Source organism: Argiope bruennichi, chromosome 9, assembly GCF_947563725.1.
Source record: "Argiope bruennichi chromosome 9, qqArgBrue1.1, whole genome shotgun sequence".
NCBI lineage: Eukaryota > Metazoa > Arthropoda > Arachnida > Araneae > Araneidae > Argiope > Argiope bruennichi.
In genome coordinates this window covers 111969935-111996077 of record NC_079159.1, presented here as the reverse complement: position 1 = coordinate 111996077, position 26143 = coordinate 111969935, and the positions used below count along the sequence as shown (strand labels likewise).

At 29.9% G+C, this 26143-nt stretch overlaps 1 protein-coding gene and 1 long non-coding RNA gene across 10 annotated transcripts in view; one reads left to right on the top strand and one right to left on the bottom strand.

Moving 5' to 3' along the window:
- Positions 1–26143, top strand: part of LOC129983793 (TGF-beta receptor type-1-like) — an 804684-nt gene that overhangs the window by 621693 nt on the left and 156848 nt on the right. For 3 of the 8 annotated variants that reach the window (XM_056093426.1, XM_056093427.1, XM_056093425.1), the window contains exon 2: positions 3519–3614. The exons of the other annotated variants lie outside the window; for them this stretch is intronic. In XM_056093426.1, the coding sequence (XP_055949401.1) occupies positions 3590–3614 (25 nt within the window). In that variant the 5' untranslated portion in view covers positions 3519–3589. The remainder of the gene's footprint in view (positions 1–3518; positions 3615–26143) is intronic. 8 annotated transcript variants of the gene reach the window in all.
- LOC129983795 (uncharacterized) overlaps positions 18859–26143 on the bottom strand; it is a 37437-nt gene continuing 30152 nt past the window's right edge. For both annotated transcript variants that reach the window (XR_008785452.1, XR_008785453.1), the window contains one exon: positions 18859–19138. This is a non-coding gene — a long non-coding RNA (uncharacterized LOC129983795). The remainder of the gene's footprint in view (positions 19139–26143) is intronic.

Here is a 26143-nt window from a genome sequence, read left to right as displayed (position 1 = left end):
TCAGTTCAGTCTGTGCTGTTGATAGAAATCGGAAGGGCTGTTTATTGCATTATATGGTGGTTCCCTATCTTATCTTCTCTTTCCCCCTTCTCGAACATCTCTTTAGTGAGATTTTGTAACAGTTTTTCATGCAGGTGATAGATAGTCTTTAGTATTTTTTTAAGTCTCTCAATAGCATTTTCTAGTAGCTTTTTCGTGGTTGTGTTGATTGTGTGGAAGCAGATTGCCCATTATTGTGGGGCCACTTTAAATATTTTTGATAGACTGAATATTAATTTTGCCTTTTATATTTGTTTTGGAAATTCTTTCGCATGTAAATAAAAATATTAAGTTCGAAAGCATTTTTAGTAATTTACTTTTTTATAAGTATGATGCATAATAGGGCTGTTGGCAGTTTTGTCAAAATAAACTGTCTTTATGTGATTACGCCATTTACTTGAAATATATTTATCTTGGACACATATTCTACGATGATGCGTTTCTTTTTATAGGAAACGATATTTTATATTACATTCTCAGTGTTCTTCATTCTAAAAAGTGCAGAGATCTAAAATAGTATAATAATTTAGACTTTTTTTGCTGCAAATATTGTTAAACTAGTTTAAATGAGTTCCTTAAATTCATTAGAAGATCTCGCAGATATTAAGTATTTGTTACAACATTCCTCAATAAAAGAATGCATGAAATATATTTCATTTTCACTGGCGTAAAATATCCATAGTTTCTTACTTATATAAATCCTAAGCTTTAAAAAAAATTCTAAATGACATGATGGCTTTCACATTCTTTATTTGTTGAATTGTATATCTTCATTTTATATCTTATATTTTCTGCTTCCGCTTTTCAGATTCTCATTGTCGTATTCATGTGGTTTTCAGGTCATATTCTGATTTCCCAAGGCTTTGAACTTTTCTGAACAGCTAGAAGTTTCACTATTTAACAACTAATTAATTTTACATTATTTTCAAATATTACTTAAAATAGTTAGTGTGTAGAAACTTTTTATCGCTCGTTTCGCTGCGAATAAAAACATGAAGTTATCTGATTACTCATTAACTGTAACCGTTTCTCCTACGTTTTTTAAAAATTCCATTACTATTATTCTTGAATCAGATCCATTCCATTTTTCGTGTGTAGTTTTTGAACTTTTTTTTCGTTATATTTTGCCTCGACCTGTCATTCAATGTCACAAAAGATGACACCAGTTATTCCCCGATGTAATCAAAGGAAACTTGTCATTGAATAAAAAAAAAATGTTTCAGAATGTTAAAGTAAGAAATAAGCATAAAATACACCTGTAAGGAAGGATTTTATTGTCTGTTTCAACAGAAGATTTCTTCATTTATCTTAATCTCCTAGTGATGTCCTACATTTTTATCAGTCATGTGTTACCTTCGTTCAGTGTGTCATAAGTATCATAAATTATAGTTTTTGAAATGTGGTAGCAATAACATGTCATCTCTACTCTAAATGGGTGAAATCTTCTTCAAATTTATGCGTACTTTTTGTCAACAGATTTAATGCTTATTCTTGTACTTAATGAGTATTTTGATCTTCTAAATTTCTTGCGAAGTGTTTATGAATTTCTTGATTATGATTTGTAATTATACTACATTGATTAGTTTTTCATCAAAGATAGAAAACAGCTAATCGTGATTTGCTTAGATTATAGCATCCTTAAATTTATGAGCACGTATTCTTTAAACTAATATTCTTGCTGTTTTTTTTAAATGGTCATTTATCTATTATTGAAAATCTTATTCAAATAATTTCTCTCTAAAATTAAGCTACATTATTTTAAGGATAATTATTTTTAATTCCTTTAAAATAATATGCAATTAGCTTTTTATTACAATATTTCCAGTTTGCCAAAAATATCTTCCATGTAATTTCAAAATGCTGCTATGTTTTTTTAATGTTTGGAAGTTTTCCCATGGCATGAATTAAACAACTGAAAGCATATGGAAAGGCTTACTAATCTCTTGAGCTTTTATGAAATAAAACATTGTTTAACAATGCATAATTTATCATCATTTTTTACATCATTAAGGTTGTTTGCGGTTGCGACACTCAAAGTATCATTTTTCATCTCCACATCTTAATGGAATAGATTTTTGCTTGCAGAAGAATGAAATTTTATTTTTTTTCAGAAAAATAATAGAAAATTTTCTAACTAGCTATCAAATAAGATGGCTTGTTTAAAATGAATTTTTTAAAGTTTACATTTATTTTTTTATAAAAATTTATACATTTTAATATCTTTATTAGAAATTTCTCAGTCATTCTTCAGAATATAGGACTGAAGTTAATGTGGTAAGATACATCCAATAATTATAAAACAAAAAAATTAACGAAAGGTCGAATTTAGTCCGAAATTAAGATGATAAAGTATTAGATTTGATTCACTATTCTATTTAATAGTTTTAATAATTAATTTGTAATCATTTTATATTTATAATCATTCATATCAATCATTTATATCATTTTATCAATCCATATGTTTTATTTTAGATGCCCTATTTTCTTGCATACATTTATGCATTATGATCTTAGGTTGATTGAAAGCCTTATATTTTAATGAATCTCTGGTTGCGACGAATTTAATTTTTCTATTACTTGACGATTGATTCTAAAGCTGTTAATATGCTATTTTTGTTCGATATAGATTAAAATTCACTGTTAAAAATTGTTTCATATTCCAGGTTGTAAACATACAATGAAATTGCCATTCTCAATGTTTAACTAAATTCTGCATCAATCTTTAGAAATTTTTATAAAGTTATGAAGAAATTTTCTCATTCAGTTAAAATGAGGTTGTACACAATAGAAGTTTTGCATATTGTAATATTTTATATAGATATATGCAAATTATATTAATATTTTTTCTTTTCTGATCTATATATTTTTATATTAATCTGTTGCATTAAAAATATTAAATAATAATCTAATTTGACTTTTTATATTTTAATTCGCTATAAATATTTCAAATTAAACAAAATAATAGATTACATTTATATTTTATATTTTTAATGAAGGTTTTTTATTAATAAAATTACTATAATCATAGGTTTAGGTAAACTGGCTGAGTAACGATTTATTGAGTTAATTTATAATATAAATATTTATATTTTAATAAAAAATCATTTATTTTAATACAATAATTATTAACATTTGTTACAATAAATTTTATTGAGTTGGTAAGCATATTCAGTATTCGAAAACATTATTAATGTGCAATAAATACTATTACATCATTTTAAACAATTGTCTCCTACATAGATAAAAATGTTAGAATAGTAAATATTGTTGTGGGACTTCTGAAGTAGAACAGAATTTCAGATTCATGATACATTGTTTGTTAAAAGCACCTAGGTGCGAGTACTTTATTTCCTTCGTGACTAACAGAACTACTCTAGACTTATGAATAATTTACTTGCTTTTTCTCAATTCCATTTGATTTACTACAAAAATCTGAATAATTTATAGCGTTCTTATTTTTTTTTCCTTCTTTCTTATAGGTAAGTTCCTTTCCTTGTGGCGAGTATGCCTGTGACTTATATTGGACTAAATACAACATTTCTTTTTAAAAATGGTAGTTCTATTCCCAACACAAGGTGAGAGAGAAAATTTTTTTGTAAAAGTTTTCTTTTGTTTTAATAGTTTGAAAATCTTTAATTCAATCACAAAATGGTTTTTGCTTTTTAGTTATGAATAGCCTGAGCTTATTTAAAAAAATAGCAAAAGCGTTAAATGTTGAATATGATATATTTAATCATAAAATTTGATTTAAAAAAATCAAATTTTCTTTTCATTCATTTTTACTTTTTTTGTAACGAATTATAGAGAAAGTATTGCAATCGTCAAAATATTCGAACTTGAGATTATGACGAATCTTCTTCCTAAGTTCGAAAACCATATTTTTGGAAAATATCGTTGACAAAGAGAACTCGGAAATACTTTCAGCTAGACGGGTGAAATTTGGTCTTTATATCAAATGTATAGATTTCGGCCAAGTTTTTTGCAAAATCCATTCAGAGAATCTGCCTCTCCGGCTGTTCGAATGCAATTTAATTTAGCACGATGATTACAACACGAAGGCAGCTAGATGAATAAAATTCGGTACATGGATTTAATATAAATTGAACAGATATTTATTAAATCCAACATGATTTACCGTCTGTCTGTCTATATTTTCAGAAGCATGTATGCATGATAACTCAAAATAACATATAACATCGCATTGACACATGTATCATAGATCTGCATTGTTATTATACAGATTTTGTTTCATCTGCAATTCATTTATCCCTCTACTATTCAGAGTTTTTAATTAAAGCTGTTGGAAATTTTTGTATTGTTTTTCAGTTTAAATGCATTTTATATGTGCACTAAATTTAATCATTTACAGTTCATCATTTAATTACTCACATGCGATCACTGAAAACCAGAAGCAAACTGATTTCAATAACGAAAAAAATCCAGAAATGTAAGCAGTTTTATACAGTTTTATTGTTTCGATATCACCTAGCTAAATCCGATTTTTAAAGGATATTTTAACGTTATTATTTTATTAGGAGCTTCGAGGTGCTGATGAATTATCAAGTTAACCTTTCAGTTAATACGATACGTTTACTCATTAAATGGCAAACCCATGATTGATCCTAATAAATACATAGATATAAAATTTATATTACTGGCTATAAAATTCTTTAGATAAATAATGGGCATTTTAAATAATTATCTCATAATAAATAGTACCGAATGAGGTGAATATATTTAGTACAAATCCCTACGTTTTGCAAAACGGAGGCGCCTATCAATTATCAATAAACGTTTCAGTTAATACGACAACATTTACTCATTTAATGATAATTATCACCAATCCTATAATTAATTTTAATAAATATGGAGATATAAAATGTATGTTACTGACTATAAAATTCTTTAACTAAATAATTGGCATTTTAAATAATTTTCTTATATACAAATAGTCCCCGAATGAGGGAAAGATATAAATCGCAGGGCATTTGTGCTAAGCAAAACCTATGACAACGACTGTAAAGATAATGGATTCTATGCTTGTCATACTTCTCCGATTCGCAGTCACTATTTCACCGACTTTTTAGTAAAAAGCAAAAATGAGTGACCTTCACTTCTCCCCCCCCCCCCACGAGGACCACATTTATAGTGCAACGTTGTCTATTGGAAGTGAAATGGCTGAATCCTACAGGTACGACTCCAATAAAAAAAATGTCACGTTCCATTCTGAAGCCTTTCGGCGGGAAACAAAACGTCACGTTTTTCTCTTCCAACTTGCATATCGCAAAAAAGAGTTATGTTTGAAGATTTTTCGTTTGCATTTCTCGATCTACTACAATGATTTTTAGCTACAAAACCAAGCTACGCAAATGGAAATGTCTCCCGCATGTAATAACTCAACAGGATTGCGTCATGTCTTGGCGTGCACTTTTCGGTATGCTTCCTCCTTTTTTACAATTCGTCTCAAAAACAACATAAAATTGGAGTAAAAATTTCAAGAAAACGATTCCTTGTTTTGAATCTTTCCATTTCTCATGATCTTCTAAACCAGCTTTTGCTAGTTCCATCTGTGCGCATATGTCCGCAAATAACAAAAACAAAGGGAAGAAAGAAAGATGCATTTTGTGCATTTTATGGATGGAAAGAAAGGGATAGTTTTTCCAAAGGTTTTCACTTTCGCAGAAAAGCGCAATTGATGTGAACCAAATAAGAACTCTGCCCTCCTTATATTGGTTGTCGTTTCATCCTGGGCTCTAAAGTAGGCCATCGTTCCTTCGAGTGAATGAAGTTCCATTTCCGATGCTTGATTTCAATTTGGGATTTCTGCGCTGTCCAATCTGTAACGGATGTTGCCATTTTGGCCCCAAATCAAATTATGTTTTAAATTGAAACGCTCTACCCTTATTTGAAAACGAATCATTTTGGCGAATTGTAATTTTTCTCGTTTTATATCAAGTTATGCATGCATTTCAAGAGATACTGATATATTATTTTATTATTTGAATGCGATGTGTGTTGACCTTATTTCTAAAATTTTTAAAAAGCTTTAACATTTCGAAAATAAAAAGAACCATTATTCATATTTTACTTCGAATATCATTATTATAAATATGTAACATGTTAAATTATTGAGTTGAGGAATAATTCATGAGTATTTTTTAAATTTATTTTAAATTAAAAAAATATATATATTAGGGATTTTGTGATATGGATTTTCAAGGCAAACTAGTTTAATCGTCCTTCCTCGAACTCAGATTGTCGACTTGTGAAATTAGTACAAATCGCAACCCGATTTCAGAAAGAAAAAAAGAAAAAGAAAATGTTGAAGGAAACTCCAAGAAAATTCTTATTTCCTTCCACCCTGCACATAAATTTCTGGACATTTGTAGTTTTACCCAATGTCTTGCATAGCATTAACGAACAATAGTCGCGAAATACACATATTTGTGTGAGTGTAGTATTTTTACTCAATCTATCTTGCCAATATATATATTTTTGGTTGAACCCTTGTCGTTTGAAACCAAAATTTGACACGGAGCTACAATTGTAGTCACAATCTCTGTCGATACTGCCTCGTTCAGTGGTGGCGGGGTGGTCGGCTGACATTAGAAGTCACAAGATCGCATACCTATTTAATAAGCATATGCATGCATGCATGCATGCGATATGCATACAACATATGGTCTTCTCTTTGACAGATTTGGTTCAAACTCTAATGAGAATCTAGATTTTAGATTGTAAACTTCTGTACCAAATTTTATCTATGTAGTTCTGCATTTTGAGTTTCACCTGTACTTCAACAATCATACAGACACACAAACTTCCTCTGAACGGATTTCTTTCAAAATTTAATTGAAGCCTAGAAGTATAATGTGAAGTTCCATACTAAATTTCATCCGTGTATTTCAAAACGTTTTTGAATTATCTTTATCACAAGAAGATAGACATAATCCCAAAAATGTTTTTTTCCCCTAACTAATGAGTTCTTGTAAAATTCTCAATTTCTATTGTTTTAGCCATTGCAATATTTTTCCTATTGTCTTATAAGTGATAGTAAAATGAATGAGAAATGAAAAGAATGAGGAAAAAAAAATAATAATGAATTTCCCTAATATGAAAATTTTTGAAGCTTGAAAATCTTAAAAATTTACTGCATTGGTGCATTGCTTCTTTTCCATAAATTGAACAAATTTGAAGTATAATTTTAGCAGCTTTAACAGCGAGATTCTAAGCAAGAAGCAAATCTGTAGAAAATTTTCAGTTTTATTCATTTAACTTTGCATTTTAATGATCTAAAAATACAGGGTGGTTATAATTTAACTTCCCCTATAAACAGCATCATACAATGCAAACGGGTGAACGAATTGCAACGAAATTTGATATATAGTCTAAGCACGAGATGCGCTCACGGAATTTCGGGGTGGAGGGATTAGCTCCAAAATGTCCACCAGAGGGCGCTTTTTCCGAAAAACATTAATTTTAACACAATAAACGACCAAAACGGAATGCAGAAACAATATTGACATTTATTGACTAGTTTCTGATCACCTTGTCATCAAACCACATTAAGTAAAGGTAAAAAAAAACAAAAAAACTAACAGTACACTGTTTCCTAAAAATTTCCTAATAGAAAAAAATACTTAACATTTTGTTAAAACCGTATAAATTGCTTTACAATTTGTCTATTTTTTTTTCATTTCTTTAACAAATTAAGAATTGGGTGAAAATTTATAGAAAAGAAACCTTGATTTTTATCTGAATATCTATTGTGAATACAAAAAATACTGAATAGTTAAAATATACTGCTGTTGTTTTAGCAAAATTTGTGAATTTCCAAATCCAAGACTTTGTTTCTAAATGAAATATTATAAACCAAGATATTGGTATAATTCTGTAATAGCCACAAATTGGAAATCTGAAATTTGTTTGTTCAAATTTATGTTATATTATCTAGAAAGTAACATAACAGTTATAATATTTATTACTTCTTTACTTTCTTTCCCACAAATTAATGGATATAAGTTAAGAATGTTCGATTGTTGAAGAAAAGAAAGAGCGCGATTAGGTCGTTACAGTAGATTTTCTTTGTCTTTGCTTGTTTTTCTAATATTTTGTTAATATTACAGAAGTATCAATTTCCGGAGGAAAATTTAATAACTGTTGAATATTCTTTTTTTTTAACATGCGATTGAAAATATATGTTTAACATTACGTGAGTTGATGAGTTGTTACCGCAATTTTTAAACAATCATTGATTTTTTGACACTTTTGAAAACATTTCACTGCAAAACATGTTTTAATAGAATTTATTTTTAATCTTGTCTTATGCAACTAATAACTTAAAGCAACATATTTTGATTTAATCATTTCCTGGATAAATTTGAAAGAAAAGATTCTTTGTGTTATTTCAGCCTGTTTGGATTTTATACTTTTGGAAAAAAAATTAGTTATTAATTGACGTCTGTAATTTATCAGAATTAAAGTACATTCACTTTTTGACTGAGAAATATACCGAAAAGCAGTTGCTTTCTGGAATTAGTTCGAATTTTTTTTTAATTAATTGCTTCTAAATCTAACTACGTCTTTTTTGTATTACAAATACATTTTTGTGTTTCATTTTTATCATTCGCAGAACTGTATTTTGTTTGTAGTCATAGAATGAATAAAATAAAAAGTTATAGTTTTATTGCTTACGGTTTAATGGATATCAGTGAGGATTTATACAAGTAAATAATAGAGAAGAGGATTTTTGAGTTATTTGCGGACCCCCGACAAAATCCAAGCTAGGCAAAATCCATTAACGGTGTTTTTTTCCTTTCCCCTTCCCTCCCCTTACTAGTGTGTGTAAAAACTGATGTCAGCATTGGAGATCTCGGTATGTTGCAAAGCCTTAACTTGTTGCACATCTCTATTATTTTCTGCTTTAAAGTGTTTATTCTATACTTATACTTCTAAGTAGTTGAAAAGTATTATACTTTCTTCAGGGATTTCGAATCTTCAAAAACGTTTGTTTAAAGTTTACAAAATATTATCTCCGAAAGAATCAGATCTCGGGGCTTAAGCGAGGGTCGATATTCTCAGAATAGACTTTTCTGGATAAGGAAAGCACCTTTTTACTTTGTCATATACTAAGTCTAGACAAAGTATTGTAATCGTCAAAAGATTTGAACTCGAGATTTTGACGAATTTCCACGTTTTAGACTTCGACGAGTTAGAAAAATTTGTTTTTGGAATTGTCTGCATGTTTCAAAGATAATTCAAAATTGTTTTGAGTTAGGCTAATGATATTTGGTGTGGGATCTTTACACCAAATTTGCAGATTTCGATTGAGTTTGGAGCAAAATTTATTTTGAGAAAGACTGTCTGTCCGGCTGTTGGAATATAAGTTAACGAAGGCAGCTAGATTGATAAAATTCGATGCACAGATTTAACATCTATATTGTAAATACCTATTAAATTCTGGACCAAATCCAACAAGGGGCTGAACATCTGTCTGTACTTTCAGGACGCTCGATGTGGTAACTAAAAAAAAAAAAACATTGACCCATTGACCTAAGTATATCCAATTTGGTATGTGATTTTTTGACTACAGTGCAGTTCTGCGCCAAATTTTTTTGGTTTCGATCTTTTGGGAAAAAACGTGCCTAAAACACAAATAAATTAGAAAGAATTCTGTCTGGACAAAATGAATTAGAACAAATTCCGTCTGTCCGACCGTGTGTAAATATTTTAACGGAATAATTTCAAAATATTAATTAATATTTTTAGAGCTATGCAATTTCATTGCCTGGTGGTCAACCTGCATTTTACGCCATGTATTCGAAAAGTCAATAATGCTTAGATATGCGTTTGTAAATTGGCTTTTCAGTTAACAGAGCAAGTCCAATAACAGTGACCTTCAGATGACAAAAGCTATTGGCTGCTAATCATATTATAGATATGTTGATATTTATTTTAATTTGTATGTTTTGCTATAATTTTTTAAAAAAGAAACCCAATTTTCCTTTTGAAACGATTTTTGTTTAGAATGAACTTTTACTAATCCGGCGTTTTTGTAAATTCATCTTTCCACTGATTTGATACCTCCCGGGTTATTATAAGACCAACTTCTATATGTGAAATAACCTTTCCTGGAAGCTTTTAAGTTATTACAGCTCCAAGAGAGAGTGAGAGAACTTGAATGTGAAATAACCTTACTAAATAATGTATCTGTAGAGAACTTAATAACCTTAATCGGCCAGTGGAAAATTCGGCTTTCCACTGGCTGATACCTGCCGGGTTACCAAGAGACCAACAACTGAATCTGAAATAACCTCTCGCATCGCTTTTAGGTCAGGAACTATTACAATTCCAGGAGGGAAAGAAAACTGATGAAGGAAGAAAAATTTTGCAGCGAATACAAAAAAAGTGGTGCAGAGAGAAGTTTCCCTTTTGATTTTGATCTTTTGAATCAAAGGTGTTCTAATTTCGAATGCGGAGAAGTCTGGTTGTGGTGTTCGACCTTGTTGTGCGATCATTCTTTCTTTTTTGTTTCTAACTTTTACCCCTTCGAAACTCGTGCCCCTGGGTTGGGGCGGATCGCGTCTGACAGAGATGGATGGACCACTCCGAAAGGGGTTCCCTGCGTAATTCGAGGCTAAATTTTGTTATGAAGTAAGATGAAACATGTTGCCATGGCCAATACAATTTGTTGAAAATTTGCCTAGATCCCTCTGCTGTCAGTTTTTGGAAGATAAAGTCTCTTTGTTGCGCAATCTGTATGTGAAAGGGTGCTTTGTTTGGTTGGAAGCAGATTTAAATAATTCACGGAGCAATTAAAATAATTGTTTGAGATATCCCTCAACTTCTTCATTGTTTTATTTTCATTATGGGATGGGATGGGATAGGTCTATCAATAAGGGCAATATTGTAGAATTCGAAAAAAAAAAAATTCTTGCCCAACGTGTAAGTTAGCTTTATAAGAGACTTCTTATTATGCTGTAGTATTGATAACATCCATCTTAATTTTCCTTATGTCGCATAGAAGAAGCTTCTTTTACGATATTCATACATTTATATGCACGTTTATTCCGTTGAGGCTTACTTGTTGAAATTCGGTCATTAAAAATGTGGAATAATTGCCAAAATGCTTCATTTCAAATTATTTTAAATAGTCATTTTTCCTCCGAAAACATTTTGATCCCGATTTTATTTTGTAACGATGGACAATTTGAGATATTCAAATAACTTTATGTGTCGCATATAGAACCTTTCTATTTGAAGATCTGGAATAGAATATTAAATGCATGATTGAAAAGCACATACATTAATGACGCTAAATTAACTTGCATCATCTGATTATTATCCAGAAGATTATGCAAGATTGTTTCCCATTTATAAAATATGAGAAAAAAAAGTATTTAATCGTTGTAAAGCTACATTTTCAAGGAATCGAAAGAGATGAATGACCTTTACCGTTTAGAGTCATCCTTATAAAGTCAGTGGAATTATATACATTAAAAAAAATATATGAAGTCGTATATCTACCAATTTCCTCTCCGAGCTGCTTAGTAGATTCCAAAATTAATTGCTTCAGCGTATCTGTCGTACTCAACGTGAAGATTCTATTAGCCATATGACTTAAAATTGTATATTCCTGCCAGTTTATCGGACTACGAAATTTCGCATTTCTTTTTGACTCGTCTGTGCTACAAGAAAGAAACCGTGCTTCCTTTCATTTGAGTGTTCATGTATTTCCTTGATTGCTGTTTCGTTGAAAGCATATTCCCTTTTCAAACTTTCTATTGTAAATTACCTTTCTTTTTAATGGAAACGTAGACTTACACTTGAATTGATTCTATTTGATTACGTTACTGTCTTTATTCGTAATCACGATTTATCCATTAGAACTACTGTTAATCCCAGTTTGCATTTTTGTACCATTTTAATTAGGCAACTTCATTTTTATACGTTCTTCGTTTAATTTTTACATCTCAGGAGAGCTTTGAATTTCTGATAAATTTCCAACACGCCTAAAATGGTACAATGAATGGAAGAGTCAATAAATGTTAACATTGACAGAGCTTTTAATTATACACATCTATCATCTATCTATCTGCGTTTCTTCCTATTTCTGGCGAAACCTTGAAAAGTTTCAAGGTTTTAAAGCGCGTTAAAACTGTCTGCGTGCAAATGCTGAGTACTTTAGTCAGTGAATACAAATAAATAGTACGCGATCCTCAAATATATATTTTTCACGAGCTAATATTAATGCTAATTCTGTAGCAAATACCAGACATTATTCTGCGAACGATTCGGACGTGTCGCCGCTTTACGTGTTTAGTTACCCATGAAGAGATAGGAGCCACGCTGCGTGAAGTTAAAGGATTAAGGCGGGAGAAATTTAAAAGTTAACTTTTACAAAAGCTTTTGTTGACATTCCGTTTCCTAATTGTTCGACGTCTTCGCATTTCGGAAACGTGACCGCGCGTATTTTATGCCAGTCGGAGTGAGGCTGCAATCCAAACAAGCGGCCCCCTTTAAATCCTTATTAAAAAATATGAACTTGGTAGCGATTTGTGGTTCACCTGTGCGATACAACTACGCAAACAAAGGGACGTCTATTTATGGGTACTTACATAAATTTTTCGTCGTCTGCCGTCAGCATTTAATCAAGCTTTCTAACATTGCGAACATGTTAAACAGGTGTTCCTCGGACTTGCTTCTCGGTAAGCGACGACGATAACTGTCCGGAGAGCACTAAATTTGTCGCCCTTTTCACGTTTGAAATAAGCCAGGTGGAAAATGTTTCGGTGAAACCGGTTTCCCCTCTGCGTTGCACATTAAAACGAAAAAGTGGCGTTCTTTTTTCCCCTAAATTTAATAAAATAAAGGGTTTGACTAGAAGAAATTATATATGTATGGAATTTCAGTATTTTCAAAGTGAAGTACATAAATTCGTGTGGCATTTTTCTTTGATTCAATGAGAATGCGGAATAGTAAAACAATATTGGGAGGTGTTTATGGCTATATGGAACGTTGTACCTATCTATTTTAAAAAGGTTTGCAAATATTTTTTAAATTCACCTATAATAATACACAATTATATATTATATTAATACTATAATAGTAATTAAACAAACAATATAAAATATAACGTTAAAATACAAACTATAACAATTAAAATGTTTACTTGTAATTATATTAAATGTGAGAGTAAGGAATGGTTGTGAGAAGAGTTTCCTTCATAAAGATTTCAGAAAAAAAAAGATATGATTGTAATTTTTTTATAAAAATATAAAATTGTTTATTAAAATCTATAACTTTCATTCCAATTAGTCTATTTATTTATTGACTAATTTTTGTTTTACGTAGCATGGTCAAATAATTTCGTTTCTTAAACCAAATTTGAATCATCATTATATGAAGTTTAGAGGGGCGCTGCTAAGCTTATAAATTCCGAGATTTTTTTCTGCTAGTATTTTCTCAAAAAATTGCTAAAAAAAAATTCAATAATATATACTTTTATCTTCATTATTTCCTTATTAGTAGCCTGCAGCATTTTATCTCACATTTTGTAAACTAAAATGAAGTGATGATTGATTGTTTATAATATGACTGCATCCAGTTATTGCCACTTGGTTTTTTTTTTTTTTTTTGTTACAATCTTTTGTATGCCAACAGGTTGGTGGAGAAATGCAAAGTTTATATTATAATCTCAGATTCAAAGTTTATATTATATTCAAAATTAGATGACACACACATAATTCTATTGCGAAATCCACTGTGTATTAAATTTATCGGATCTGAACTCGCATATTAGGAGGTCCCTCCCCAAATAACCACAGCATATAGATTAAAACATCATAAAGAAATCTCCTCGTTCCTGGTCTCACATAAGCCTAAGATATGGGGAAAACTTTTTTTAGAAACGGGCCAAAAAGAAAAGGAAAATGTTTGGTGGAGTGATACAATTTATTATAAAATTAAACAAGTAAGAATAAATATTATTAAAAAAATTGTTTAATATTAATGTAGTAAGTGAATGAATGAAATAATGACTAAAATGCAAATTTCCTTCATAATCCGACTCCAACTGGTATGTTTTGATTATGCTATTTTAAAATCTGTATCAAACTGGGCATCATCTCAAAGCATGTCATGGTTGGCTTAATGAAAGTATTTTGGCCATTACTTATTTATCGTAATATTATCTATACCATCTCTATAATTTTGTATTTATAAACAGTTTAATAAAATACGGAACAAATAATTTCAAATGTACTTCTTTATTAAATGTATGCTTTTATTAAATCAATGTATGAGTTATTTATTTATTTTCATAGAATATGTATCGAGGCGACACATTTTTAGTATACTTGTGTCGCGTTATTATACTTTAAATGAATAACTAAAGCAGTAGCAATGGGAGCAAATGAGTTTGCACTTATATATTAGTTTTTGATTTAGCCTTTTGTTTTAATTATTGGCTTAACACTGACTTGATTCATTTCTGCCATTTAATTTCTCTTGTGTATTTGCTTTATATATTTAATCTTAAATTTTTGTACATGCTAAAAGTACTATTTTTATCAATTACAAAAAAAAATGTAACTGATTTTACGGAAATAAAATTCAGGCACCCCGTTGGGGACAACCAGATCCATCCGCATTTGCGAAATCCCTCGCTTAATTGACATTTCCCAAATGTTTCACTATTTGCATATGTTTGTCGAAATTCTTCCATCGACTTGAAGTATTCCTTTTTTTTTCTTGTTATTTATGTAAAGGAATTGATGCATCGCCATTAATTTCTGTTTGTTATAGAAATTCGGAAGGCTATAAAGACTGCGGAAGAGAGGCAATCCCTCGTGTGACATTTGCGAATTAATGATATACGAACACTTGTCATCTTGTACCATTATATCAGAAGAAGCTCTGCATTATGATTACTTGAAAACATTGATATGATAATCGAATATGTTTCTTCAATCGTTCATCATTTCTTCTTTTCAATGATTCTTTGGGGGAATGGAGCCGTTTTCGGAGGAAATTTGGGAAAACAGACTATTTCGTTAACAAATTGCGCTCAAGATTCCTCCCTCCCCTTATCTGGTCGATATTTTTTTTTTAACATGATAATGTTTTTAGGCCAACATATTATCTGTAAATTGCGTGATACAAAAATAGTTTATTGAAGGAGAGAAAGAGGAAACTATGGTTATAAAAAGTTGTTGTAAGACAGATAGACAAATAACCCAGCATTCTTTCTTACAATTTTGCTATATAAATATCATTATACACAGAATGTAATCGATTCGGACGAATTAAGTTTTAAGCATTATTATACTGCCATATCTCGGAACTTGAGACTCAAATTGACTTTTATTGTTATTAATAATAATAATAATTGCACAAATTTGTTTTTTATATTTATAGGAATCAAAATAATAGTATTGAAAAAATATCTTGCGTACTATTATTAATTTGAATTGTGTTCCCTTTACTTTAAATATTTTTAAAAAATCTGCAAAATACAATATATTATTTTAAATGCATAAATGATGTGAATTGATTTATTCATTAGCATCTTGTGATGAGATTTGCAAGTTACCAAAGGGATAAATAACTGATACAGCATTTGATATCTGTTAATTCTATAATATACTTCAGTTTGTTGTGGTCAAATGCTAAGAAAATCCTTTAAATTTTAGCTTAGAAGATATTTGTGATCTTTACTAAACTATCAATCATTTCTTTTCTTCCCTTCTGAGTTTCGTCTGTAACCGTGTTCGTTAAATTGTTTTTAAAACTTTTTTCCCCGTTCAAACTGAAAAGCTTCCATTGTCCTAGGGTTTCATATTGAGATTTCATTATCTGACCTAAACAGGAAATGTACGAGTGAAAAAAAAAAGCAATTAAAAAAATCTGAGACGTGGTTAATTATAAAAATTGCTCATCTGAACACACTTAACATACGAAAGAAGGAGAGAAAAAAAAGGTGGTTTTAATTCCTTACAATTTTTGTTGCCAATTTTTTTACCTCCTTGTTCTTTTAGGCGATTTACTGATGCATGGGTATATTAATCACGTTAGAAAGTCGCCGAGTACTTCTTAATTTACATTAAAGAGAATCTTAATAATGCTTATCCTAGTGAGAGTCTTTCTTGTGAGAAAAGGAGGGTTGGGGAGGGGGAGGAAGAAGGGAACCAAAGAGAAAGGCTCGAAACTGTTTTTGCTGCTAGACAATCAATAGAGAGAAAACAGTTAGAGTGGTTACGCGGATTTTTTCCCCCTTAACTTTTTTCCCTTGTCCATTTTTAAACTCCCATTTTGAAATGGGTGGTATGTTAGTTTACAAGATGTTTTTCGAGGATTCTTAAATACACTTGAAGTGAGCTCTTAAAGTAATTGCTCCGTGCGCTTCTCTCCTATTGAAAGTGCCTTAAACCCGGGATTCAGTTGTCGGGAAACATAAAATTTTAAGTTTTTAGATTCAACTTTATTTCAAGAGACGTCTTTTAAAGGTGGATAGATTACAAACCGTGAAGTGGGTGGTTACAGTACAAGAATTAACAATAAGCATATTATATTTCCTTTCATTCTGAAAGTGGAGTGCTCTGGTTTTAGCTGTTTAAATAAATTTTTATAAATCTTATATTTTGAGACAAATGAGAACTGTCGTTTAGAGGAATTTGTTATTCATATAAAAAAATCCTCGATGTGTGAGCTTCCACCTCGAAATTACAGCATGCAAGTATAAGTTGATTATGGATTATTTCGTAGCCTACTATAACTCGTGAATCGTATTTGATACCGGAAATTTTCGATTTGCTCTGAGAGGCGGCATGTTAAACTATCGGTTTGAATATTCGAGTAAAAAAAACCTAAAAAAAATTATATTTAATTTTTTAACTCTTGAAAATTGTAATAAAATATTTTCTTTAAGATAAAAATTTGTATGATTTTTCCTTAGTTCATTTTGGTACGTTAATTACATTAGACAATTATATCTGATATATTTTTCTTCTTGTCTCTTAAAATCCATTAACTTATATGACGTGCTTGTCAGCTTCTTTGTGTCTAAGGAGCCCTGATATTATTTTTAAGTTGGATATTTTATTTAGTATTTTTTATTTCATTTTTATATAGAATCAGAAATATCATAGCATCTTCAAAGGAAGTTTTATTAAAAGTCTGGTTTCGAATTGTCTCGAAACCAAGTAAACCTTTGTACTTTATCTAAGCAACGAATAATTTTATGCTTTTAGTTTGAATATTTGTTGGCTTGGTCGAGATCAAGCCCTAATGTTGCCAAAACGAATTTTGAAACTAATGATAAACATAATATCAATTAAAGAAACAATTAGTCCCCTCTCCCTTCCATCCATGAATCTAAAATAATAATCTCCATACTAGTATATATTTTCATAATTATCATATGCGTGTTTTTTTTATTATTCTTAATATGGTCAAAACTAAAAGTCAGAAGTAGAAACCATTTGGATGTCGGCGTGCCTAGCCAGTTGTATGTGGTGCCAGATGAAAAAGCATTTCCCGGGGAAACATTTTTGTACAAGGTGTCAGGTTTGACCCCGCCGTCGCTTCGCGTGACTCAGACCCGCGTGGAAGCTAATGGCTGCGCTGGCCTCTTCGCTCACGATGCTAATGATGACGATAGTGATAGTAGTTAACTACCCTCTGATTAGCATTTTGCTTTGGAGTCACTGACCCCCATGACTAGTTACTGATTCCTGAGGGTACAACTGGAGAACTGGATTTTAATTCCTTAATTAGAATCTAATTTCTTCGGATTCACATTCGCTCTGGTCTATTTCTCAGTGGCGATGGATATACTTTTTATGCATCATAAAATTTTGACTTTATAAATTCGTCGATTTTTCAGCATATGCTTAATTTTATTTCAACGCAGTCTTCATACTTCTTTGCAATTCAAAAATACAATCCTCAGTTGAAAACTTTTTACAAATCTAGAAATACTTACAAGAAATAGAAACTATGTGCGATAGATTGTTAATCTTGGCATAATATTATGAGCTACGTCTCTCCTTTTCTTCATTACATTCTAATGAGTTGTGTTTTTTTACAGAAAGCATTTAGCTTGATTTTTTGCATTTAAAATTGTCTTAACATTTAAAATACTTAAATATCTCGCTATTTCTTTCCAGAGTAAACTTCCAATCCACAGAGAAATAAAGAGAAAAAATTTAATACAAACTCCCCAGATAAATTTACTTATTCATTATTATTACAGTGATTTTTAAGATTAAAATGGAAATCTCTTGCGATAGGCCGTATATGACCTAGAGTCAAATGGTGATGGCATGCACAAATTGTCATCTTCAGTATCTGAGAAAATTCATCTTTTAAGAAATATCTCTAGTTTCATCTAAGTAAAAAATATATCTTGCTGGTCATAAAAAGAACATTTCACGGTGTTCGAAGGTACAGCTGATGCAATTTCGCGTTTAAACCTCTAGCTTATTTGCGGTTAGGAATAGAAAAATCGGCGTTCTCATAAAATTAAGATTATTAATCTTTCTATTGCATGCATATACTAATAACATTTCTTAATTGTATCAAAAAATGCTATGAAGCAAAACATAATGTTTGCAATACTTTATTATTTTTTTGTAGTGAAAATCATGTAAATTATTTTATTCATTAAAGTAAGTATCCTTTAAAATAGCAATAAGTTAAACTGTTTGTTTGTGAATCTTTGTACTAAACACAAAAACGTTCAAGTTTTGTTGCCAGTACAGGCAGTAGTGGTCAAATAAACAACACTCTCCCTTATTAATAATTTTCTCAACATATAGATTTCTTCCAATAGATCTTTTATTTCAATTGCGAAAAAACAGAGAAACAAAATCTTCAAGATAATATTATTGATATTTCCACACAAAAGAGTGGAATGCCTGCATTGAAATCTGGTGAATGAATGAAAAGGTTCTGGTGTTGTATCTGATGACTTTGTTCCAAAATGTCAAAGAAAACCCGATCGGCAAAGACCGTCGCTGATGGCATATCGCGTAGTGGAAACTCACTGACCCGTGGTCGGTGTCTTTTTTGCTTCTCTCATGGAAACTCGTTTTTGTTTCTAAAAGAAAAAGAAAAATCACGAAAGAAAATATCTAGACTGTCTCTACAGTGTGCGCTTTACCTGTAGACTGTTGCATTTCTCCACGATGCGTTAACTATAGATTTAATACAATGTTTTTTCCCATGAAGTTTTGCTTTTGATTCGCTGGGGTGTTTTGATTCGCTGGGGTGATTTATGCTCAGATTGTTTTGCAACTTAGTTGGCTAGAGATATACTTAATCTGATATTTGTTTCTTTTTCTTTCATTCTCTTAGAACGCCTTTCAAATGAATAATTTATTTGAGACTTATCAGTGCTTCCTTGGATCCTATTGAAGTCTGTCATTATCATAAATGATTTCGAATCTGCATTACAAATTTTACTCTCTGCCGAGGTGACTGATAATTTGAACCCAAGATTGTCGTCACCCGATTGTGCAATAATACTTCTATTATCTTTCTCTTACAGCGAATATCCTGTTCTGCAGTACACGTGATTGATTGCAGATGAATTTCAGAGTGGCCAAAAATGACTCTCCTTGTTTAAACCTTGGGAAAATAACAAATCTCATGCATTCTTCTTTTTATGTACTTTTGACTATTATAATAATTTTTTAAAAAATGTAAATTTTATTAATGTTTTAAAATTTTAAAATGAATTTCATCTCGAAAATTTTATTCTTCTAATAAATTAATAATTGTCACTCTAACAATTTAATAAAATATAAATCAATTGTGAATCAAAATAAAGAATCTGTTTGCTTTAACTTCCTAATTAAATTTGAATGATAGAAAAGAATTCTTTTCTCTAGACAATTTGTGTAGAATAGTTGTGAAAAATTTCTTTTTATGTACTTTTAATTTTTTACCCGCTAACTTCATCTTCTAATAAAATGTGATGTTTGCGTTACTATATAATTTTATTTCATTTCTTGGTCATTTTCGTCATTGTAGTTTCCCTTTTGCTTTGGTTTTACAGATGAATTAAAATTCTGCTAAGGATATTTTTTCTTGGTTTTAAGAAATGATTTTATTAATTAGTTTGTTATATTTCTAAATTTAGGAGCAAATTTAAATAATCATTTGTTTTTGGAATCCGTTGAATATTTTTTGCATTTTTGAAAGTTTCTGTTATCAAATACGATTCGAAATATTTTAAAAATCTTCTTGGATGTTTTACTGATTATTTTATTTTTTACCTAAAAATCATTTCTTTGGATAGTCAAACACAAAATTATTTTCTTATTTTGTATAATTAGAAACTTCTTTTAACCAAGGAAAATTTGTATGTTAACTATAATTTCAATTCTTTGTGCATTTAAAATTACTCGCTAAAAGAAAATGACTTTGTAAATTTTTTATATCAAATTCCTTTTAATCTATTTAAAAGGGGTTTAATATTATTTGTAGATTGCTTATATTTATATAACAACGAACTTGAAAACAAACATTAAAATTATTATGCGAATAAAAATTTGGATTCAGTTTATTTTTATTTTAAAAAAAAAACAATGAATATTTAAGTAAGTGGTGTGAAAAATTTTGTTTCTTGATTGGTTGATAAAACATTGGTTAGGCAAGAATCAGAATTTTAATTTTTATCTTAATCGCTTTTCTTGAATATTTTTGCATTGTATGCAATGAAAATGTGCGATAAGGTATTTTTAAAAAGAAAGGTTTTGAATTTAACACCATCATTGGTTATTTCTTGAAATCTATATTGTATATACAATATAACTTTTATGTATTATTAATATATTTTTTGTGCATTTATTATTATTATTATTATTATTATTATTATTTGCTTTTTTTATTTTTAAAAATTTCCATATTTCAGTAATGTGTGCAAAGCAATACACAGTTCATTTATATTTCACAATCTCATGATATATATACTTTTTTTTAAATAACAAGGCATTACATGATTGTTTACAACGGCATTGCACTAATAAAAGTTCTGGCAGTAAATGAATGAAACTTCGTGTACAAGTAGCATTTCACTAAACCAATATCTATGTAATAACAACAGTATTTTTGGTTTTTCAAAAACCTCTAATTTAACTTAATTATAGCACCGCTTTAAATTAAAAGGTTAGTGGAGATATAATTTGTATGCACGCATGCATTCCATGTTTCCAGTGTTAACTGCTTCGATCACTCGTTATTACTGCGTGAAACATTTTGTTAAAATTTCCTCGCGATTCTCTGATTATTTCTAACGGGCATCTGCCTTGTATCTTGTTTCGAATTACACATGTATCGTTTAATAACTAAATTTGGCCATCTGCACAGTTAACTGTTTCAACTAAAATGGCGCCCTTGGCGGAAGTGATGAAATTTTCATATTGCGATAAGACATTGTAATTATTTCATTCTATCATTAAATAGCATGTAATTATTTCATTCTATAATTAAATAGCATAAGTGATCAGTTGTAAAAAGATATGTATATTTTGTTATGTGAGATTTTATAACGATATTAATAATATTATTTCGAGTGAATTGTTTGATTAGGTAGATTATTTTTTACGAAATTGATACGGTCTTATGATTTATTTAAAGTGTTACCCATCTACATATTAAATATAATATCTGTTTTTCTTATTTCGACTGCATTGCATTCCAGTTACTTTCATTGCTTAGAAAATGGCAATAAAACTGATCAGATGTCTGACTGTTGAAAGTTATTTCCTAAGGTAGTCGCACCCTATTGGTTTGCATAGAATGCTCTTTGTTTTACTAATAATATATCAAAGGATGAAATGTTAAATTTGTAATTTTCCATCTGGTGCCATTTTTGTAATTTCTGTGAAGTTGGTGAATTTTATTTTTTAATTTTTTTAGCTTTCACCATATTGTTATTGAGATAAATCATTAAAAACCAGTTAAGTTTGTAAATTATTTATTTGTTAATTTAGATACTAGCTGGTTAAACACATGCTGGTTACATGGAATCGTTAAATTTAATTGTTCGATATGTCATATTTTTAACCGAAGAGTACATAACTAAATCGATGGAAAGAAATACGATTGATATTTGATAGAAGAAATTCTCCTTTATAGGTATTTGACTTTGTAGGTGTAGAATTGTCGGTTGATAAATGTTTCAAAAACATCAAAGTTTTTAATATTATTTCTAATTTATCTATGATATAATTTATCTATGATATAAGTTCCTAATCGCTTGAACTCCATCGTCACTGTAACTTTAATTTCTGACTTGAGTGGATTATTATTTTCCCCGCGGAATCAAAATGTTTTATTGATAAATTCCTTTCAAAAACTATATAAGCTCAGAATACTTTCTGATGCTCTCTCTCTGTCTTCCTGTTTAGTACGCTGCAGTGTCCTTCATGGATTTTGTCATGAAAATCCTGACAAAAGATGAAAATTGGACACTGTCCTTGAAATTATCCAGAATAAAAAGCATTAAAGGATTTCACGGCTGTTTCTGCTAAGCATATTTTACATATATATCATCAGATACTTTTTTAATTGGGTATTAAACTCACATATTTGCGTTATTTATCAAAATCAGCGTAAAAATATTATTGAAAATTTACGAAACATCATGGATTTTTTTTTCTTTTTTTTTTTTTTAGTAGTTAAAATCTTAATTTATGATGTTTTATTCTGTTATCTAAATTTCCTCATGCAGTTATATGAAACGAAGCAATGGATTTTTTTTTAACTTTTTGCATTTTCCTCTATTTTATTTTTTCTGTGATATTTTGCGTCTCTTTAGTAGTTTCAAGGCCATTTAAAGAACGCTGTATCTTCAATTCCATAGAATCTCCATTTTTGAAAAAAAAATTTTCGTTTTACTTTAATTAGAAAATTATTAACATTTTGTTGTTGTTGTTTAAGAAATGTCTTTAATTACCTTCTCTAAAAGGATGGCAAATAGTTCTATTTTCTTCAACTTCTTAATTTTTTGTTAATTTTATTTAGTTTTCAAATATTTTATTTATTTGACGTAGCAGAAAAAAATCCATTCTGTATAGTATTTTATAGATTTTCTGATTGGAAGCGTAGATTGATTTATCAAATATTTGCATTTTTTAAAGACAAAACTGAGTTTAGCATTAATTATTTTTATCTAACTAAATTCAAGGTTTCATTAAAAAAATTGAATAACAATTTTATCTACCAAAATATAAATCTAATAATTATTGTTCTCAAGTTGCATACTTTAGACAATAAATCGTGTTTCTCTGTAGTCCGATTTTGATAATTACTGAAATTAAATTAATTTTTTAATCATTGAAATTAATATAATAATGTAGTTGTATTTTAATTTAGACTTAAATAAAGAAAAATTATTTTGAAAAAATTTCAGACAAGTTTGATATTGACTGATTAATGAAATAAAGTGAAATTAATTGCATAAAGTGAGCTTTCTGAAAATGAAGTTCGTGTAGACAGATTTTACCAACCTGCTTTTAAATGGAAGGAGAAGGTCGCGTGGCTTAGTTGTAAGTTTCGGCCTCGAGACCGGAGGGCCCCAAGTTCGGGACCTGATTATACTGAAGAACCACCGTGTATGCGGGTCTGATGCCCATTAAACCCGTCAAAAAGGAATGGTGCGAGCGCATATGTCATACTCATCATCTGACCGCGGTTAAAAATTACGAAGTCCACCCTACGTAACCCAAATGTTGCTTTAAAGTGGTTCGTTAATATCTTTAAATTAAATTTCAGATGAGAGGGGGAGAGAGAAATGAAATTGAATACCGGTAAATTTGAACTTTCATTTTTATTTACCCTTGATAAAATATTTCTCATCTGTATCCAAGTAAAGGCTAATTCAATCAAGAAATCAAGTTTTTAAAATTTCATTCTTTAAAAAATGAATGTTGATTTTTCAGTACATTTATTTTCTAACAGTGCATTTAAATTAAATTTCAACTATTTGTTATTGTCTAGTGCTGAATTTTAACAATTTCATAACATTTGCATAAAATTTTGCAACATCGTAACAAAATTGTTTATATTTTAAATTAAAAATGATTTAATAAAAACGTTTCATAAAAATTTATGAGCTGCAAGTGAACATTTTTTTAGCCTAAAGGTTATTTCTTGTACTTCTGAATAAACTTCTAAGTGTGATTTGATTAATACATCCTTCCAAGGATGTCTCGCATTCTGTGATATGCTATGAAATTACAAATAAAATTCAAATGTTTTCGCCTTTATAGGATGGTTTAAATATGTTTCTTTCACTTTTCGTTTCATTCTTTATATTGTTTTCCCCCCATCATTTTCGTCGTTTCTTTAAATGATAACTTTTATCTTCATTTCATCAAGGGATGAAAAATGTAACATCTTTATATTTAGAGCTTACAATCTTATACATAGTATAAAGGAAACAAGATTATTAAATAGATAATGTTTTTCATCCCTCATGTTGAAATCATTATCTTCCCTTCACTTTTACTCTTTTAGTACACCTGCTCGGAAAAACAATTGGAATTTTTATTGTCTGGGATTCGAATTAGTCTCTTTCCCTTCATTGTCACTTCCTTCCGTTGCGAAATGCGAATTTCTTTTCTTCATTCCATTTTGGATATTATGTTGCTGATTTATAATGATTGGATTTCGTGATAGATCGATTTTTGATTGTAATGACTTTTATTTGATTTCTAATGCGCTTCGAGCCAAATAAATGCGATAGTTACAGCGTTTGAGGAGAAAATTCAATATATTTTTATGTATATATAAATATAGAAAGATTAGAATTTCGGCTTTAATGATTTGAAATAAGTATCTGTAGTTGCAATTGAAAAAATATATGCGCAAGAGTTGTTTTTATGTAAGAAACTATTATTTTGGCATCCTAATTTATTGAAATTTCTTTGCAAAGCATTAACTAATAAGAATTCCTTTCCACGAATTTCTTGAAAAATAAATTTGTATTAGTTTGCATTTGTATTTGAGTATACAAACATTTCCATGTACTGTAACAAATGAAATTTTTGCAAACAATTTATGATAATCTTTTCTTTGATAAATGAAGTTCATTTTCTTGTAGTGTGTATATATATTTATATATACAATATAAAATATGCAATGCTATCTCTAAATCTAAATGAAATCCTAATTTCCAAATTGTTACCTTAATTCAGCCATATTATCTTAATTCTAAAATGATCTCCTATTTCCTGATCTAATTCCACCCTTTTTATTTAATTACTGCTCCACGAACTCTGTAAAAATGCTGCAATCTGCACTTTCACGCATTCCGAGTGAAGGGATAAAAAACTGTCAAGCCAAGTAAATTCTTTTAAAAGATACCTAAATTCCCCTTACCTAAATCAACATGTATAAAGAAGTCCCTATCAGAATCTAACAGTATTTAATGACCGAGAAAAATATTTGTTTCTAGTTTTACGCTCTTCTCTCTTTTTCGCTCTTTACGCTCTTGTGTCGTCCTGTGGATTGAAGTGCCTCGTCGCGTCTTACGTAAATTATGCCTCCAGGGATGGAATAAATCCGAATTTTAAAATTACAGAAGTCTGTTCCCTCTCTCCGGCTACGACTCTGCTACAAAAATATGTTTTACATTATATATATACTTGTCGCCGCAGACAACCTGCTCGTACACCGGGAATATTGGTTATGTTTCGCTTTCTTTAAATCGAATAAGAGCTTGCCTTTTCAGTGTCGGTATAACTGTATACTGAATTTCATTCATCCAGCTCTTTGCTCTTGTGTTATCGGTCTCACCGGCATGCGGATGGATAGTGAGACACAGTCCGAAGTTTGTTACAAAATCAGTCATTTTCTTGCAAACATCCCGTATCGGATATCATGCTCCTATTTTGTTCCGTTCTTGAGTTAGTGTGGACACAGAAAAAGGAACTTAAAAATAAAACTAGCTTTTCTGTCTCAAAAAAAAAAAAAAAATCTGAAAAGTAGAATCTGGCCCAATTTCTATATTGAATTTTCGAAGATCACAATACTGCCTTTCTTTTTATTTACTTCGTATAGAAGAAAATAAAATGGCACTCTCTTGCCTTCGCTT